Here is an 18,735-nt window from a genome sequence, read left to right on the forward strand (position 1 = left end):
TTTCCCTCAGTGCAAGTTCATCCACCCAGGTTTAGTCAGCCCATCTAGTGTCTCTCCCTTCAAGAAGTTCAGCTCTTCCTCACCCAGCGGTAATCAGCTGCCAATAACTCTTTGACTAAGATTCGGGCTTGCTGTTCATTTCCACAGTTCTGTGCTGGGTTTTGTCTGCCTAAGTTTGCATGGGTCTTGTGCATGCTGACACCATTGCTGTGGGTTTGTGTGAGAAGGGTCCGAGGCACTCATAGGACCATTTCTGTGTGGTCATGCACCTCCTCCCTGGCTTTTACAATCTTTCTGCCCCCTCTTCTGCAATAGTCCCTGAGCCCTGGGTGGGTGGACCTCAATAGAGGAGTCCTGTCCAAGGACCCACACTCTGCAGACTCTTATTCTCTGCGTCTTGGCCATTTGTGACCTTTTGTGTTCCTGGCCCTCTGTTGCATGAGGGAGCTTCAATGATGAGAACTGAAAGATGCATTAGTGTTCTGTTCATCTCTTGTTCTATGTTCCTGGGTGAGTCTTGGGTGTAGAGGTTGCATCCTAGATGTGCCACTTAGGCTTGGGCAATTCACAGTGAATCTCTGTGTGTGACCAGTGATATAACTCTGTAATAATCTCTGTCTGTTGAAAAATAAGCTACTTTGATGGATGGTGACTGGGATACTTGTCTGTAAATTTAAGGATCCATATTTTGCACTTTAATTTTATTTTGAGACGGGCCTCTGTTGCTAAGTTTCCTAGGCTGGTCTCGAGCCCAGCTCCAGCACAGTTAGCATTGCTAGTGTGTGTATCACTATGCTGCACAAACTATCTTTCATAATTTGGAAAACTCATGCTAATCATTACTACTATTTTATCTCTTTTGTTATATGAGTATGTGTGTGTGGTGTGTGTAAATGTGTTTGCATGTGTTTAGGCACAATTGTGTAGGTGGATGCATCTGTACCTGTGTGTTCATGTGATGACAGAGGATAACACTGTTCTCCACCTTATAGACTGAGGCAGAGTCTCTCATTTTAATCCAGAGCTCATTGTTTGACTAGTCTAGCTAGCCAGTTTGCTCTGGGGATTCCCTGTCTCTGTCTCCTGAGTTCTGGATTACAGGTGGGCTACCATACCTGCCTGATGTTTATGGAGTGCTGGGGTCCTCATGCTTGGATGGCAGGCACTTTTCTCATTGTGGCCTCTTCCCAGGCCCCTATTTTATTAAAATTTCTTTTTTGCTTGTTTATTTTTTTGAGACAGGGTCTCTCCGTAGTCCCAGTTCGTATGTAGACCAGGCTGGCCTCAAATTCATAGAGCTCTGCCTTCCTCTCAAGTCCTGGGATAAAAGACATGCACCATTACACCTGGCAAAATGCATATTTTTTGAAACAGGGACTCACAATGTACCCCTGGCCAGCCTTGAACTCACTATGTACAACATGTTGGCCTCAAACTCACAGAGATCAGCCTGCCGCTGCCTCTCATATAGTGGGATCAAAAGTATGCATCACCATGCTCAACATAAATAATTTTTTCAATTAAAAAGTAAAGATGTTGGGCCTCTGCATGCATACACACATGTTCATGACAGCTGTGTGTACATGTGCACACTGCACACATACACTTCTAAGTATACAGTAAAATAAAATAAATAAACAAATAAATAAATAATACATTTAGAGTAAGCTTTCTCTGGATAATTATATTCTATGAAAGAAATCCAAAATAAAGAGAACCTTGAGCTTTGCAGTCACGATAGGAACAAAAATGAATCATCACTATCCCTTCCGTGTTATTAGAATCACCACTTGTGATAGCTTCAGAAATTATCCCCAATTAGAACAAAAAGTATTGATGGGGCCAGAGAGATGGCTCAGTGGTAAAGAGCACTGGCTGTTCTTGCCAAGGACCCAGGTTTGGTCCCCAGTACCTAAAAGGTGGCTTCCATCTCTCTGTAACTCCAGTTCCAGGGGATCTGCAGATCTTGTCTCCAAGGGCACTGCACAAATGCGGTACATTTACATACATGTAGGCAAAATACTCATAAATACACAGAAAATAAAAATAAGTATTTTTTACAATGTTAACCAAAAAGTGGGTTTTGTTGTTGTTGTTGTTGTTGTTTTGGTTAATGTAATGGCTGCTAACAACTCTCTGTAACTCCAGTTCCAGAGGCTGTGACAACCTCTTCTGACTTCCTCAGGCACTGCATGACACAGGTGCACCTACCTACTTGCAGGCACCCATACACATACACACTCATACATTCATACACTCATACAATCATATACATACACACACTCGTACACTCATAACATAAAATAAAAGTAATAAATAAAAGAAAAAATAAAGGAAAATGCTAGTATTTTTCAAATTAGCTGTACAAAATTGGTCTTGGGAGCAGTTTACAAATTGGTGTTCCGTGGTTGGAGAGATGGCTAAGCAGTTACGCGCACTGGCTGTTCTTGCAGAAGACCCAGGTTCTAATGCGAGCACCCACATGGTGGCTATCAACCGTCTGTAACTCCAGTTCCATGGGATCCAGTGCCCTCTTCTGTCCTCCGTGGGCACTGCACAACACAAGTGTACTTACATACATGCAGGCATAACACTCATACATGTAAAATAAAAATAAATAAATTAATTAAAATATTGATATTCCATCCACTGTTTATGGTCTGGTCTCTCTCTCTCTCTCTCTGTCTCTCTGTCTCTCTGTCTCTCTGTCTCTCTCTCTCTCTCTCTCTCATCCGCTATGTGGGGTTACATGTCCAAGGAAGCCAGAAGAGGGCTTTGGATCCCCTGGAGCTGGAGTTACAGGTAGTTGTGGCTGCCCAGTATGGGCATTTGGAACCAAACTCAGGTCCTCAAGAAGTGCAGGAAATACTCCTAACCCTGAGTCATCTCTCCAGCCTGCGTGACCTTTTTGGTTGTATTGGGGGATTAAATCCAGAATGCTAATACTAAGCAAGGGCTCTATCATTGAGCAACATCCCCCAGAAGGTGACTTTTTTATATCACTAAAGTATGTCCAAGTGAACAGTGAAGGATATTTTGAACACAAAACACATTTTTAGTTTCCTTGAACACGTCATTCAGTGTGAAATTATCATGACCTCGTGCCTACAGTTTTTAATTGTGCTACTTTTGCAGGAAGGCGGGGTGGGGGCGTGCCAGAGCATAGGTGTGGAGGTCAGAGGACAACTTTTGGGAGTTGGCTCTCTACTTCCACTGTAGGATCCAGAGACTGAACTTGTACAGCAAGTGCTTTGACTCTCTGAGTCATCTCTCTGACCCCCATTGTGATACTTTTTGTGTAGCATTGTTCACATTGCTACATACTTCTCTTCATTAAATTAAAAAGTCAGCAGAGGCCTTTAATTCTAGCACTTGAGAGACAGGAGCAGGTCCATGTCTGTGAGTCTGAGATCAGCCTGGTCTATATAGTGAGTTCCAGGCCAGCTAGAGCTATATAGTGAGACCCTATCTCAAAAAAAGCCAATAGCTGTGGGTCATGCCCTGTAATTGCAGCAGTAGGATGGCTGATGCAGGAGGATTTTTGTGAGTTCAAGGCTAGCCTGGTATGTATAGCAAGACCCTGTCTCAAAAAACAAACAAAAAAACCAATTACCCTTAGTGAGGTAACCCAGACCCAGAAGACAAGTATTGAATATTCTCTCTCGTAGCTGGATGCTAGCTTTGAAATCTTAGATATGCATGTTTCAGTTTGAAAATCCAGAGAGGTCAAGAAACTAATAATTGGCCATGGGCTGGGGTCAGGGAGCCTTCCTGGGAGGGGAAATAGAAGGCAATGATGTGAAAGGGGAGTAGAGGAAAATGGAGTGGGGAGGGTTAAAGGGGATAGGGAATGAGGGCAGGGCAGAGCAGAGATAGAAGCTTTTTAAAGTGTAACAAATGCATTATAGAAAGATCAAAAGGAGTCACCTTATAATAGAGGGACATCGCCCCCACTAGACACCATAGGGTTGTAAAGTAAAAAACCCAATGCTAAGAATGGACTTCCTCTTTTGAAGCTTTTCACCAGGAGTCCCAAAAACAATACTGGCTATTGCCCCTGCTATTGGTTACTTCACAGTAAGATGCTATTACTGAAGACATTTCATATATCAACTATAGAACAAACAAGGAGAAATGAAGCTGTGCTGACTTCAAAGCCTCGTCTCTACTGTCTAGCTTTCATAGTGCTGGAAGGTGCTATACAAGCTACCCGAAGGAAAACTTAACATGATCCTTACCCAGCTGTGAATCCTGCAAACCACAATTGGCTCAGCAAGATATGTCCACTGGTGCAACAGTGGCATGAATATTACAAGGGTAACCAATTACTTTCTACTTGGATTTAAGGTCTGCTTCATAGAATGGAGCCCATACTTGACATAGACATCAGGCCTAGGAACCTGAGGCTAGACAGCCCATAATTCATGGGAGAAAGCATAATACAACTATTCTGCTAAATATAGTATTAAACGGATTTCTAATGCCTTATTGTTATACCTATAGATTGATGCATCTCTCAGCTCCCAGCAGAGAAGTTTCCTTATGCAGCAGATGGTGGTTAACACAGAAAACCATAACTGACTAAGAGACTGAAGGCTGCGTATCCCTGAACAGGACACCTATATCAAACCTCTGCCTCCTGAGGCTCAGGGATCATTGGGGAAGAGAGTAGCAGAAAGATTCTAAGAGCCAGAGCAGGTAGATGACCAAAAGGAAAAAGAGTTTTTCAGAAAGCTGTTCAATTACTCATGTGCAGTTACTCACAGCAATGGTGACAGTATGCACAAGTCACACGTAAGCTCAAGCCAGACAAAATCCCAGCATAAATGAGGGGAGTGGGTTTTTTAAAAAAAAAAAAAAAAACCCCAACCTTATCTGTAGAACTATTGGCAACCAATGACTGCTGGGAAAGGGAGAGTCAGTCTCATTTAAGGGTGAGATTTTTGGTAAGTTGACCAGGATCCCGTGAATAAATCCATGCTAAAGGGCATTTGAGGATACAAATTTGACTAGCCTTAATGTATATATTAGAATATAGAAATTGGAATTGAGGGGAGAGTTAGAAAAGGGAAGTGCAGATACAGGAGGGGATCTAAATATGATAATATATTGTATGAAACTTGCAAAAATTCAATAAAAAAAGCCAACAGTGGTGGCTAATGCCTGTAATCCCAGCAGTAGGATGCCTGATGGAGGAGGATTGCTGTGAGTTTGAGGCCAGCCTGATCTATATAGCAAGACCGTAGCTATATTAAAAAAAAAAAAAAGCAAGGACTTGAGAGAGATGGTTGAGTGATTAAGAACTCCTACACACCCAGGGCAGGTAGCTGACAACTGCATGTGACTCCCACTCCAGGGGACTCAGTGCCCTCTGGCCTTCATGGGCACTTGCACTCAGGTGCACATACCCATGCACAGACACATACCCCCCCCATACGACAAGATACCTGCTGCTAGATAATGCATTCTAGACATGTTAGGGAAGTTACACCAGTGAAATCTTCACTGTAGTGTAATCTGACAAGACCTGCATAATGACAAAATCGTTGACACACCAAGGTGAATGGGGACATTTCTTGGAATCCCACCTCTAGATGAAGAACTACAGATACTCAATGGTTGCTGAGGGAGGAAGAATCAGTTTTCTTCAGGGACTAGTGCTCTGAGAGGTTATCTAATCCCAGTTGGGAGCCCCTAAACACAAGTACATAGCAGCCAGTACTCTTAACCTCTCCAGCCTCCTCGTTTTGCCTTTCTGAAACAGGGTCTCACTGTGTAGCCCTGGTTGACCTGGAACTGACTATATAGACGAGGCTGGCCTTGAACTCACAGAGATCCACCTGGCTCTGCCTCTTGAGTACTGGGATTAAAGACAGACACCACCACACCTTGCCTTGGCATGCTGATCTGACATTGCAGGGTAAAATAGCTAGGAGAGGGACTGGCTAAAGGGTCTCACACAGTTGCTTTGATTTGATTGAACTTGGAAAGGGACAAGAGGAATGAACTGATGGCTCAGAGGTTAAGAGTACCAGCTGCTCTTGCAGAGGACCCGGGTTTGGATCCCAACACCCACATGGCAGGTAACAACAGTCTATAACTCCACTTCCAGGGGATCCGATGCCCTCTTCTGGCCTCCACAAACATTGCACAACATGGGCACACTTAACATACATAAAAGCAAAACATGCACATAACTAAAAATAACTAAATAGGATAAGTTAAATAAATAACTAATGGAAAAAGTAGTAGGCAAACCCATACTTACATAGCACCTGATTTATTATAAAAACATCTTGTAGATGAAATGGAGAAAGGATTACATTAGTCACCACAATGCAGAGTGGAGGAACCTGACCTCTAGTTCAAACCAGACTATTTCAGATAGGTACATTATAGATCTCCAATCACAGAAGGAAAAGCTTCTAGGACATAATATGGAATTGTTCTCACTTTGGTATGAGCAAAGATTTCTTTTTTTTGTTGGTTTTTTTTTTGTTTTGTTTTGTTTTTGTCTTTTTTTGTCTTTTTGTGACAGTGTCTCTCTGTAGCCCCAGCTGTCCTGGAACTCACTATGTAGACCAGGCTGGCCTTGAACTCACAGAGATCCACCTGCCTCTGCCTCCTGAGTGCTGGGATTAAAGGCGTACGCCACCAGGCCCGGCGATTTCTCTTTTTTTAATGTTTTATTTATTATTTTTATTTTGTGTGTATGAGTGTATTGCCTGCATGTATATAAGTGCGGCAGTGTCATGCAGTGCCCACAGAGGTCAGAAGAGGACATTGGATCTGGAACTGGAGTTACAGATGGTTGTTAGTCGTCATGTGGGTGCTGGGAACCAAACCAAGGTCCTGTACAAGAGCAGCTAGTGCTCTTAACCACTTAGCCATTTTTCTAACCCTTATTTATTTAAAGTACCTCCACTTTCTCTCAAGCCTGCAGCACTGACAGGATGGGTAAGTGTTGTGGTCTACATAAAACCAGGACCAGAAATGGCATGATAAACAATACAAGAAAGTGTATTTGGGCACCCCCTTAAAGCCAACCCATTTGGAGGTGCTTCTCATTCCAAGGGAATCGTGCTGGGAAAAGTAGGTGTTGAAGCTAAACAGTTGAATTCAGCTATCAGGAGTGTTTCAGGTCCAGTTCATGAAGAAGGGCAAGAAAATCACAGCCTTTGTGCCCAGTGATGGTTGCTGGAACTTTATTGAGGAAAATGATGGAGTTCTGGTTGCTGGATTTGGTCGGAAAGGTCATGAAGTTGGTGATTTCTGGAGTCTGTTTTAAGGTTGTTAAAGTAGCCAACGTGTCTCTTTTGACCCTGTTCAAGGGCAAGAAGGAAAGACCAAGATCCTAACTTTTAAAAAAATATTTTACTATTTTTTAAAGTATTTTTTTAACTTTTATTTATTTTTATTTTATGTGTATGTGTGTATTGCCTGCATATAGGTAAGTGCACCCCTGTCATGCAGTGCCTGTGGAGGTCAGAAAAGGCTGTCAGATCCCCTGGGACTGGAGTTACAGACAATTGTCAGCTGCCATGTGGGTCCTGGGATTCGAACCTGGGTCTTCTGCAAGAATAGCCAGTGTTCTTAACTGCTGAGCTATCTCTTCAGCCCCAAGATCTTAAATATTGATATGGAGACAGAGTAATAAGTTTTCATATGCAAAAAAAAAAAAAAAAGTATTTCCAGCTGGGCATGATGGCACACACCTATAATCCCAGCACTTGGGAGGCAGAGGCTGGCAGATCTCTGTGAGTTCAAGACCAGTTTGGTCTACATAATGAGTTCCAGGCCAGTTGGGGCTACAGGGAGACCCTGTCTCATTTGATCAAATCCATGCCCACTCCCTCCCCTCCAACTCTTCCCAGATTTCTAACAAACCTTTTTTTTTTTAATGTGTGTGCATGCTACTATGCTACAATTAACAAAGCCTTTATAAGAAAAGAAAGATACAATCAACTTTTCTCATTACCATAAATGTAAGTATCTAAAATATTATTATTCTGAATTCAGTTATACATAAAAAGAATAGATTATGGATCTATTACTGAAATACAAACTTATTTATCAATCAGATAAGTCAGGGCCAGAAAAATGGCTCAGCACTTGTTGGGCAAGCCTGGTGACCTGAGTTTCACCTGTACGACCCACAGGATAGAAAGAGAGAAATGACTCCTGCAAATTGTCCTTGATGGCTACATGCATGACTACACACACACACATACACACAAGGTAATACTTTTTTTTTCTTTTGTGTTTTTGAGACAGGGTCTCACTGTAGCCCCAGCTGGCCTGGAACTCACCAAGTAGACCAGGAGGCCCCAGACTCACAGAGATCAGCCTGCCTCTGCCTCCCCAGTGCTGGGATTAAAGGTGTGGCCACTATGCTCGGCGGTAGTTCATTTTTAATCATTAAAAAATTACTGAATTCATAGAAATAAATTTAACAAAAGATATATTAGTCTTCTCCATAGATAACTAAAAATCGTTACTCAGGGAAATAAAGACTACCTCAACTAAAAAGAAAAGATGGGGATATTTTATGTTTATCAACAGGAAGACCTAATATTAATGAAATGCTCATTTTTCCCAAATTGATGCATCAGTTCCATACAAAGACAATAATAACTTTGCAGTAGGTTTCTGTGTAGGTTTGAACATTAACAAGCAGATTCTAAAAACAGATAGGGACATTATTTACATTTTTAATTTTTTGTACTTTGTAAATTTTTGACATCTTAAAGGAGAAAGAGAAAGCCAGGCTGGTTGAATCTGAGACTGCACTCAAAGGAGTCTTTCATATGCAAAACAACCATTGAAAAGCCCATTCACCCACCACACCTTTATTGGGCTCTTACTTCCTAAGGCAATATTCCAGGGCTCTAATTTCCCCAGAACCAGGTACCAAAGGACTTCAGCTCAGAAGAGCAACCTGCTAGGCCAGTTCATCTTGCTTCTCCCTACCCTACCCAGAAAAATCACAATAAAACTTTTGCTTTCTCCTCACTCTTCTTCCTCCTAGCTGACTCAGGTGCTTTACCGTATGGCCCTAGGTTATGTGGCATGTCCTTTCCTCTGGGGTACTGTGAACTACAAACTCTCAACAGCATTTGTGCCCTGATCAGTTGACCTCACCATACCTGAATGATTATATGACTTACATAAAAAAAAAAAAAAAAATCGTATGGGGACTGGAGAGATGGCTCAGAGGTTAAAAACATTGGCTGCTCTTACAGAGGACCCAGGTTCAGTTCCCAACACCCACATGGTAGCTAACAACTTCCTATAACTCCAGTTCTAGGGCATTACCCTCTTCTGACTTCCACAGGCATTGCATGGTGTGGGTGCACTTACATACATATAGGCAATACACTCATATACATAAAAAAATAATAATAATAAATAAGGGGCCTGAAGAGATGACTCAGTGGTTAAGAGCATTGGTTGCTCTTGCAGAAGACCTGGTTTCAATTCCCAGCACCCACATGGCAGCTAACAACCATCTGTAACTCCACTTCCAGGAGAATCTGATGCCCTCTTCTACCCTCTGGGGGCATTTCATGACACAGATGCACTTGCATGCATGCAGGCAATACACTCATACACATAAAATTAAAATAATAAATAAAATACTTAAAAGTGATAATAAATAAAATATTTTAAAAGGCTCACAGTTTTTTCTTTGTGATTCAGAGTATTGAACCTGGGACAGTTGAGCATAGATGACTGACAGACAAAGTCAAAATACTTTCATTAACAGAGTTCAAGATGGCTCAGGTGGTAAAGATACTTGCCACCAAGTCAAAATTCAATCCCCAGGACTGCTGTCCTCTGACCTCCACATGCATGCTGTGGCACACACACACACACACACACACACACACACACACACACACACGCACACGCACACTAAATAAAGAAAATGTAATAAACATTTTTTTTTTTTAAAGCTTAAGCTGAGGGGCTGGGGATGTAGCTCAGGTGATAGAGTGCTTGCCTAACATACACAGCCACCCTCCATTTAATCCCTAACATTGAATAAACCTGGGCATGGGAAGTAGCGGCAGAAGGAAGAGAAGTTGAAAGTCATCCTTAGCTACAGGATGAGTTTGAGGCCAGACTGGGTCATCCAATACTCTCTGTCACCTTCTGGGGATGGCTGGCAATCTTGACATTCTTTGGCTTGCTGATGAATCATTCTAATCTCTGCCTCCATTTTCATAATACATGTTCTATCTGTGTGCTCATGTGGCCATCTTCTTTTTGTTAGCATTTCTGGGTTAAGATCTTGCTATATAACCCAGACTGCCCTACAACTTATGATCCTCATGCCTCATCCTCTTCAGTGCTGAGATTCCAGGCATGAGTTATGCAGCACATAGACATCTTATAATGACTCAAGCCATATTGGATTAGGGGCTGCAGTGTGACATTATCTTAACCAGTTGCATCTGCAATAACGTTACTCTAAATTCATCATATTGGGGGTTCTGAGATACTAAGGATTGGGAGATCAACATGTCTTCTTCTGATAGGACACAAGTCAACTCATAACAAGTTGTGGTATTTGTTTCCACTTTGATGTGAAATTGATGTGGTGGGAGATTTTTAATTATGAATTTCATTTCTTTAATAATAGTAGAACTATTCAGATTTTACAGTTCTTCTGTATGTGTGGTTTGGTAAATTGAGTTTTTCAAAGAATTTGTCCACTAGTTTAACTCTCCAGATTAATCAGTATCATTGTTTACAATATCCTCTATTTTTATTTATTTATTTATTTTTTTTTTTGAGATAGGGTCTCAAACCTAGAATGGCCTTGGATTTATGGTCCTCCCATCTTGTCCTCTTGAGTGCTGGAATTACATGCATGTGCCACAATGCTTGGCTTTTTAAATGTTACTGCATTTTCTGTCTGATTCTTCCCTTGTATTACTGTGCTTTATACCATGTGCCTTAAAAATATACTGCTTAGCATGGTGGCTCACACCTTTAATCCCAGCACTCAGGAGGCAGAGGCAGGTGGATCTCTGTGAATTGGAGGCTAGCTGGGTCTACATAGTAAGACCCTGTCTCAAAAAAAAAAGAAGAGATGGGGCTAGAGAGACAGTTCACTGGTTAAGAGCACTAGTTTCTCTTGCAGAAGACCTGGGTTTGGTTCCCAGCACCCACATGGTGGCTAACAACCATAACAACCATTCTTAACGCCAATTTCAGGGAACCTGACACCCTCTTCTGGTCTTCACAGGCATTGCATGATAAGGGTGCACTTACATACATGTAGGCAAAACACTCATACATATAAAATAAAAATAAAATTTAAGAGAACTTAAAGGAATATATATTGGCATTTTTCCAAACATTAGGAGATTTTCTTCTTTTTCTTGTGTATGTGTGTGTATACATGTATGTGTTCATGTTTGTATGTGTGGCAAGGGGCACATATGTGGTGATGAGAGGACAACTTTGTGGAGCCAGTTCTCTCCTTCCACATTTGTGTGGGTTCCAGGGATTGAACTCAGGTTGTTAGGCTTGCACAGGTATCCTCACCTGCTGAACCATCTCACTGGCTGACCTCCATTGCCTTTTATCTAAACCAATTTTCTCCTTTTTCTGCTTTTTTGTTCTTTTGGTTGTTGCTATCGAGACAAGGTCTTGATATGTACCTCGGGCTGGCCTGGAACTTGCAATCTTCCTGCCTATCTCATAAGTGCTAAGAGAACACTTGGACACCATGATGCTTCTTATTGATTACTAATATTATTTCCAATATCTTCAACTCTTCAAGCAGTTCCTAAGCAGATTATTTTCTCTGCACACATTTCTGTGGCTCCAGCAATCAAATCCCAATCCCCTTCTCCCCTCTAAAACAACATTTATAGTTTACTTTTTGGCACATTGGATATACACTGGTAATAATTATTAAAAAATGTTGGGGCTGGAGAGATGGCTCAGCAGTTAAGAGCACTGGTGGCTCTTGCAGAGGACCTGGGTTCGAATCCCAGCACCCACATGGTGGCTAACAACCATCCCTGCTTTCAGTTTCAGGGAATCCGATGCCCTCTTCTGACCTCCTCGGGCACTGCACAACATGGTGCACTCACATGCATGCAGGGAATACACTCATACACATAAAATAATAAATATTTTAAGAAAAAGTAATAAAATAAAATGTTACAGCACAAAGAGGCATATGGCATTGAAACTTGGCACCTATGACTTTTATCCTGAGCAGTGAGAGGAAGAGATGAGACCACCCAGTATGGTCTCTGTTGCAACTACTACCATCACTGTAGCATGAAAGCAACCATAGACAATATGCAAACTAATGAGTGTGACCATGTCCCAATAAAACTTCATCAACAATGAAAATTGAATTTCATATAATTTTCACATATCAGAAAACATCCTTCTTTGACTTTTCTAGTCATTCAATAATGTAAAAAGGGGGCTGGAGAGATGGGTCACCAGTTAAGAGTGCTTGCTGCTCTTGCAGAGGACTTGATTTGGTTCCCACCACCCATGTCTGGTGGCTTACAGCTCTCTGTAACCCCAGCTCCAGGGGATCTGATGCCTCCAGCTTCCACCAGCACCTGTACTCAAGTGCACATACCGACACACAGATAAATACGTATATGCATAATTAAAAATAAATCTAAAAAAAGAGCAAGGAAAAGGCTTTATTTTTCTTTATACTTTATTTATTATGTTGTGTGTTCTGGGGCATGAATGTAGAGATCAGAGGACAACCCATAGGAGTCAGTTGGGTCTCACCATGTGGAGTCCAAGGACTGAACTCAGGTCATCAGGCTTGGCACCAAGCACCCTTATCTTTTGAGACATCTCTCTGCCCCAAGGAACAGGGTTTAGTTTGGTTGCTCTAGACAGTTTCTTTTTTATTTGGCCTCTATGTCTGATGCTACAAATCACCAGAAGCTCTAAAAGAATGAAATAATGGCAAATATAAATTTACCTGAGTAAATTTCCTTTCTGGTGTATTGACACCTTGGGGTTATTTATTTATTTATTTATTTATTTATTTATGTGGCTGAGGACCCCTGTTCCTTACAGTATGACCAAAGCTCATCATGGCAGCTTCAAAACTCAGGTAAACAGGGATACTTCAAATCCAGCCCCCTACCTGACCCCTCGTATATACACACTGCTGGGATTTGAAAGATCTCTTTGCTTTTTTGTTTTGTTTTGTTGTTGTTGTTGTTGTTTGTTTTTTTGTTATTTTTTTTAGACAGAGCCTGTCTGTAGCCCCAGCTGGCCTGGAATATGCTATGTAGACCAAGCTGACCTTGAACTTGGCGGTGATTCTCCTGCCCTTGTTTCCTTAGTAACGAGTTTGGGACACCACTCCTGGCTAAGTATGTTTTGTGTGGGGGTGGGGGTGGGGGGTGGTTTATTCGTTTGTTGTTTTTGTTTTCTTGGCTTTTTTTTCCACTTCAGATTTGATTTTTATTCTTTGAGAATTTTATACTTGTATAAAATGAAATGCGATCATTATCTACTATTTCCTCCCTCCGACTCCCCCCAGTGGTATATGCTGCCTTCTTTTTCTCCTCTTCCTCCTCTTCCTTTTCCTTTTTTATTTATTTATTTATTTTTTGAGCCAGATTCTCATGTACCCCAAGCTGTCCTCAAACTGTTTATGTAGCCAAAGACAACTCTGAACTCCTGATCCTCCTACATCTACCTCCCAAGTGCTGGATTTATCAAAATGTGCCACCATACCAGATGACACCTCAAAATTTGATTGACTCAGTCAGTCCTTAGCAATGTCTTGAAACCATCTGAGTTATTATTTTATTTTAGCATTTTATTCAGACTTTTTAGTTTTTTTTTTTTGAGGCAACCTATCACTATGTAGTTCAAGCTAGCTTCAAACTTGCTAATACTCCTGCTTCTGGCTCTCTAGTGCTGGGATGGGATCACCAGTATACCACCACATAGGGCTCAGTCTAAATTTGTTCTTGATAGCTGGGTCCCTCTGATGTCAATACTCCAATGTGATGGGAAGCAGAAGTCTATATATGCTAATCGGATTTGATTTTGGTGCTGGGAATTGAACTCAGGGTTGCATATGCTAAGGTTTGTGCTCTACCAGTCAGCTATACCCCAGCCCTGTATGTTAACTCTGTTTTTTTGTTTTCTTTTTGTTTGTTTTTTTAGAATTTTTTTTTTATGTGTATGCATGTATTGCATGCATGTAGGCAAGTGCACCCATGTCATGCAATGCCCGAGGAGGTCAGAAGAGGCTGTCAGATCCCCTGCTGGAGTTATGGACAGTTGTTAGTTGCCATGTGGGTGCTGGGATTCTAACCCAGGTCTTCTGCAAGAACAACCAGTGAGCCCTCTCTCCAGCCCCAACTCCATTTTTTAAAGACAGGGACTCACTATACAATCCAGGCTGGTCTTCAGCTCATTATGGAGTCCAAGTCGGCTTCTGGTTTTGAACTTGAACTTGTGATTTGCTTGATTCCATATGTTCCTTTTCTCTTTTCTTCCGGTATTCGGAGACAGAGTCTCCCTGTAGCCCCAGCTGTCCTGGAACTTGCTTTGTAGACCAGGCTGGCCTTGAATTCAGAGAACTGCCTGCCTCTGTCAGTCTCCTGAATGCCGGAATTAAAGGCTGTGCCACCACTCCTGGCTTCGCATATGTTCCTTTTAATGTGTTACTGTCCCTCTTATCATGAGTCTCTTTGCACACTGACAAACGTCCTTCCACAGTGTCAACAGTGTTCCACTGGATGAATGCATCATGATTTTATGTGACAATTTCCTGTGTAGAAACAAGAAGATTGTTTCTAGCTTTACATTATGGTGAACACACTCTTACAGGTTATTTCATTAGTATAAAATCCTAGAAGTACAAGGATGAGTCAAAGCATTTGCACTTTTCAAGGTTTTTCAAAGGTATTGCCAAACTTCCCTTCAGAAATGTTACACAATGGCACGTTAGAGCCGTGTGTTTCTGTGCACAGGGGCCAACGCTGGGCGTTACCAGTCTTTTCTACCTGTGCCAATCTGATAGATGAGAAAATGGTATTCTGTGTTGCTTTAATTTGCATTTCTTCGAAGTAGATAGGTGTGGTAGGTTGACAATGGCTCACTCCCAGAGGCAGGTCCACTACCTAATCCCTTAAATCTATGAATAAGGAAAACTGGTCTTTGAAGATGTGCTTTAGTGATCCAAGGTTAGTGGAGTGGTCCCCAAATACCATCACAAGTGTCTTTCCTTATAAGGAGGTTTGAAATGGACAAAAAAGAAAACAATGTGACCACAGATAACAGAAATTAGCATGTTGGGATCACAATTTCAAATGCCAAGAGCCCCAAGAAGCTACCAAGAGGCAAAGAATGGTCTCTCCTTGGGACTCCAGAGGACAGCACTACCAGTTCACCCTCCCTCCTTTCCTCCTTCTCTCCCTCTCCTGACCTTCACTTTCTTTCTATAGGTCTACAGAATGCATTTTAGCAATCTCCCTCATGCTTTGAACTTCTATCTGTGACTTTGTCCTACTTCTACAAAACTCCTCTGCTAGTTGTGTTTAAAATATCCTCACACTGACTTCTACCCCCTCTCGTTAGCTGGCTGTTTAAGATGCATGACTCTACCTGGGGATTGTACCCAAGTCCTCATGCATACTAAATATATGCTCTACCATTTGAGCTACATCCTCAGCGGGGAGGAATATCTTTTAAAATTATCACTTATTATCACATGGTGGAGAGCCAGGAGTGTAGAGGCTAGAAGACAACTTTCAGGAGTTGATTCTCCATTTCCACCATGTGGGTACTGGGGATCAAACTCCCGCCATCAGGTTTGGTGGCAAGTGTTTTTACCCGTTGAGGCCTCTTGCCAGTCTAGGGATGATACCTTAATGCGATTTCTTTGCCTCTGAAGATGGCTAGGTATTTTTCTTATGCGTATTGGCTACCGAGGCAGCTTCATGATAAGCTTTGGAGATCCCAAGACGACAATTTCTCCTTGAAATGAATGATATCAAACTCCTTTCTGAATCCAAGACATTTGATTTAAGATTTCTTCCACAACAGAGAAAGGGTGATCTTTGGGGTTTCAGCGGGACCTGACTCAGGGGATCTGGACAAGACCGAAAACCCAGTTTGGGGCGAGAAACCCATTGGAACCCCACAGGAAAGAGAAGCGGAAGGACACCCGGCTTGTTTCGAAATGTCATAAATTTCTAGTCTTGTTTTGTGCATCCGGCTGGGTAACGCAGGCCTGATGGGATCCGGCGCTCCAGGAACTCCCGACAGAGCGGCTGGGCGCAGTGTGCGTGTCCCAGGCTTTCCCACAGGGGGCAGTGCTGCCCGCCAGTGCCACAGCGTCGGTGGGAACCAACTCCGAGTTCTGGGGGTTGTTTGCAAAGAAAGTTAGGGATGCGGCGGGGTGCTGGCCAGACGCCGAGGCTTTGCAGGAGGGTGCAGGGAGGAAGTCCCGGGGTACCGTGGTGTTCAGCGGAGGGGATCTGGACGAATTTGGGGGTAGGGCCGTGGCAGGCGGCTAGTCCCGAAAGGTGCGAGCGAGCGGGACGCGAGTGTGCATCGAGTGTGTGTGTGCGCGCGCCGAGCTCTCCCGGTTCCGCGAGGCGCGGGTGTCAGCTTGCAGCCGGGACTCCTCCCTCCGGCCCCCCTGCCCTGCCGGGCGGTCCCTCCCTCCTTCCCCGATCGCCCCTCCCCGGCAGGCCAGGCACTGGGACGCCCCGGCCGAGCAGGCTGCGGTGGCTGCGAGTTGGGGAGCCCAGGGCTCGGCGCTGCAGGACGATCGCGAGCCGAGTGTCCCCTGCCCCGGCCGAGCCACGCCGGGCCCTGCTTCCAGCGGGGCCACGCCCTGTCAAAACTTTGTAGTAGCTGCAGCCGGGGCGATCGAGCCCGATCCGAGAGCGGGAGGGAGGGGCGCGGGGCCGAGCCGGGCAGGGCGCAGGGCTCCGAGCGTGAGCGGTGGCCCCGGCCGGCGGCCCCACCATGCCCCAGCTCGGTGGTGGCGGCGGGGGCGGCGCCGGCGGGGGCGGCGGCGGCTCCGGAGCCGGGGCAACCAGTGGAGGGGACGACCTCGGGGCGAACGACGAACTGATCCCCTTCCAGGACGAGGGGGGCGAGGAGCAGGAGCCGAGCAGCGACAGCGCATCGGCACAGCGGGACCTGGATGAGGTCAAGTCGTCCCTGGTCAACGAGTCGGAGAATCAGAGCAGCAGCTCAGACTCAGAGGTACAGAGACGCGCATGGTCAGCCCTGGGGGGACCCGGGTCGGCTCCCGCTCACCCGCCCTCGCCTTTGTGTCTCCTCCACAGGCGGAGAGGCGCCCGCAGCCTGCCCGGGACGCTTTCCAGAAGCCGCGGGACTATTTCGCTGAAGGTACGTGCATTCTCCGCCAGTCTCCACTCTCCGGCGCCACAGGGACCGGGGCTCCGGGAGGTCCACAGCACCCCCATGGCCGCTGTGGCGGAGCCCCTGCGCTCCTCGGGTCTCTGCAGTAGCCACCTTTGGCTCGCTGGAGGGGTGCCCGGGTTCTTGATTCCAACTCGGAGTCCCCGAGTTCGGAGATGTCCCGGGGGCCCCGGCTTCACCCCGCTTTGGTTTTGTCCTCAGTGAGAAGGCCCCAGGACGGCGCGTTCTTTAAGGGACCTGCGTACCCTGGGTACCCCTTCCTGATGATCCCAGACCTGAGCAGCCCATACCTCTCCAACGGACCCCTGTCTCCGGGTGGAGCTCGCACCGTAAGTGTCCATCCGGCTGTGCCGGGTGGGTGGGCGGCGGGCGGGGAGATGCGCTCTCGGCTCAGCAGTGCTGTGGGGGATGGGGACTCCAGCGCCGTTCCTGGGCAGAACTTGTTTGCAGAGTTAAACTCCCTGTGGCGGCCGAGCGTGAGGCTGCTCTGGCCAGTGTCGGGATGAATGTAAAGTGCCTTTTAACTTCACTCCCTTTTGGGGATCGAGGCCTAGGGAGTTCCCCTCGCCGGTCTTTCCTAGCCCCCGAGTTCCTTGCTTGGTCCAAAGGAAAACTTGGATTTGTGCCTGCTTTTAGGCGGGGAGTGGGGGTGGGTGGGAGGGAGGGGTCTCATTTTCCTTCCAGATCGGTCCGCTTTCCCCTTGGCAGTTGGGCGAGGGCTTGGAGGAGCCTGGCTTGAGACGTTGTCTCCCGGTTCCCTGGGCTGCTGCGACCTGGACAAGAGCTGGACAAATTCTTCATTCGGGGCTGATTATTCACAGTCCCTGTCCCCACCCCCAGTCCTCCAACGGGGGCCTCAACTTTTCCGTAGCGCTCTGGATTTTAAACTGCCCCCGGGATGATTTGGAGGGCGACCCTAGGCATTCTTCAAGGCGAGGAACTTGGCTTTTTCCCTCTTTTGTTGCCGGCTTTTCTCATTTAAAGCGAGTGCTGCGACACTTTAAACCTGTTAATGGGCGCGCTTTGTGTGCTGTGCTCCTGGCATTTAGAGCGGTGATTAAGCAAATTGACCAGGCCGCAGACAACGTGCAAATGAGGGCGGATTCCTTCACCTCCTCTTTCCCTCTAAATTCCCTCCACTCTCTCGAGTAATGAGGGGTACTGTCCCAGGCTGAGGAGGCCTTTGTGTCCCTCGAGTCGCCACTCCACACCCGGCCCCATGGGCTGATGCTGGGTTGCATGGCAGATCTTGGGTACGCACCTACCTACTGTGTGCCTGCTTTCCTGCGTGAGCATCGATGGATCTTGCTT

At 45.0% G+C, this 18,735-nt stretch overlaps 1 protein-coding gene across 3 annotated transcripts in view; it reads left to right on the forward strand.

Annotated features, from left to right (window-relative positions):
• The first annotated feature begins 16,699 nt into the window (after positions 1 to 16,699).
• Tcf7l1 (transcription factor 7 like 1) overlaps positions 16,700 to 18,735 on the forward strand; it is a 211,042-nt gene continuing 209,006 nt past the window's right edge. For 2 of the 3 annotated variants that reach the window (XM_008840251.3, XM_029567001.1), the window contains exons 1-3: positions 16,862 to 17,244; positions 17,328 to 17,391; positions 17,626 to 17,753. In XM_008840251.3, coding sequence (XP_008838473.1) covers positions 17,002 to 17,244; positions 17,328 to 17,391; positions 17,626 to 17,753 — 435 coding nt within the window. In that variant the 5' untranslated portion in view covers positions 16,862 to 17,001. Of the gene's footprint in view, positions 17,245 to 17,327; positions 17,392 to 17,625; positions 17,754 to 18,735 lie in introns of all 3 variants that reach the window. The other variant, XM_008840252.2, reaches the window with a different exon arrangement.

The sequence above is a fragment of the Nannospalax galili genome, unplaced genomic scaffold, assembly GCF_000622305.1.
Source record: "Nannospalax galili isolate Female #2095 unplaced genomic scaffold, S.galili_v1.0 scaffold279, whole genome shotgun sequence".
Taxonomy (NCBI): Eukaryota; Metazoa; Chordata; class Mammalia; order Rodentia; family Spalacidae; genus Nannospalax; species Nannospalax galili.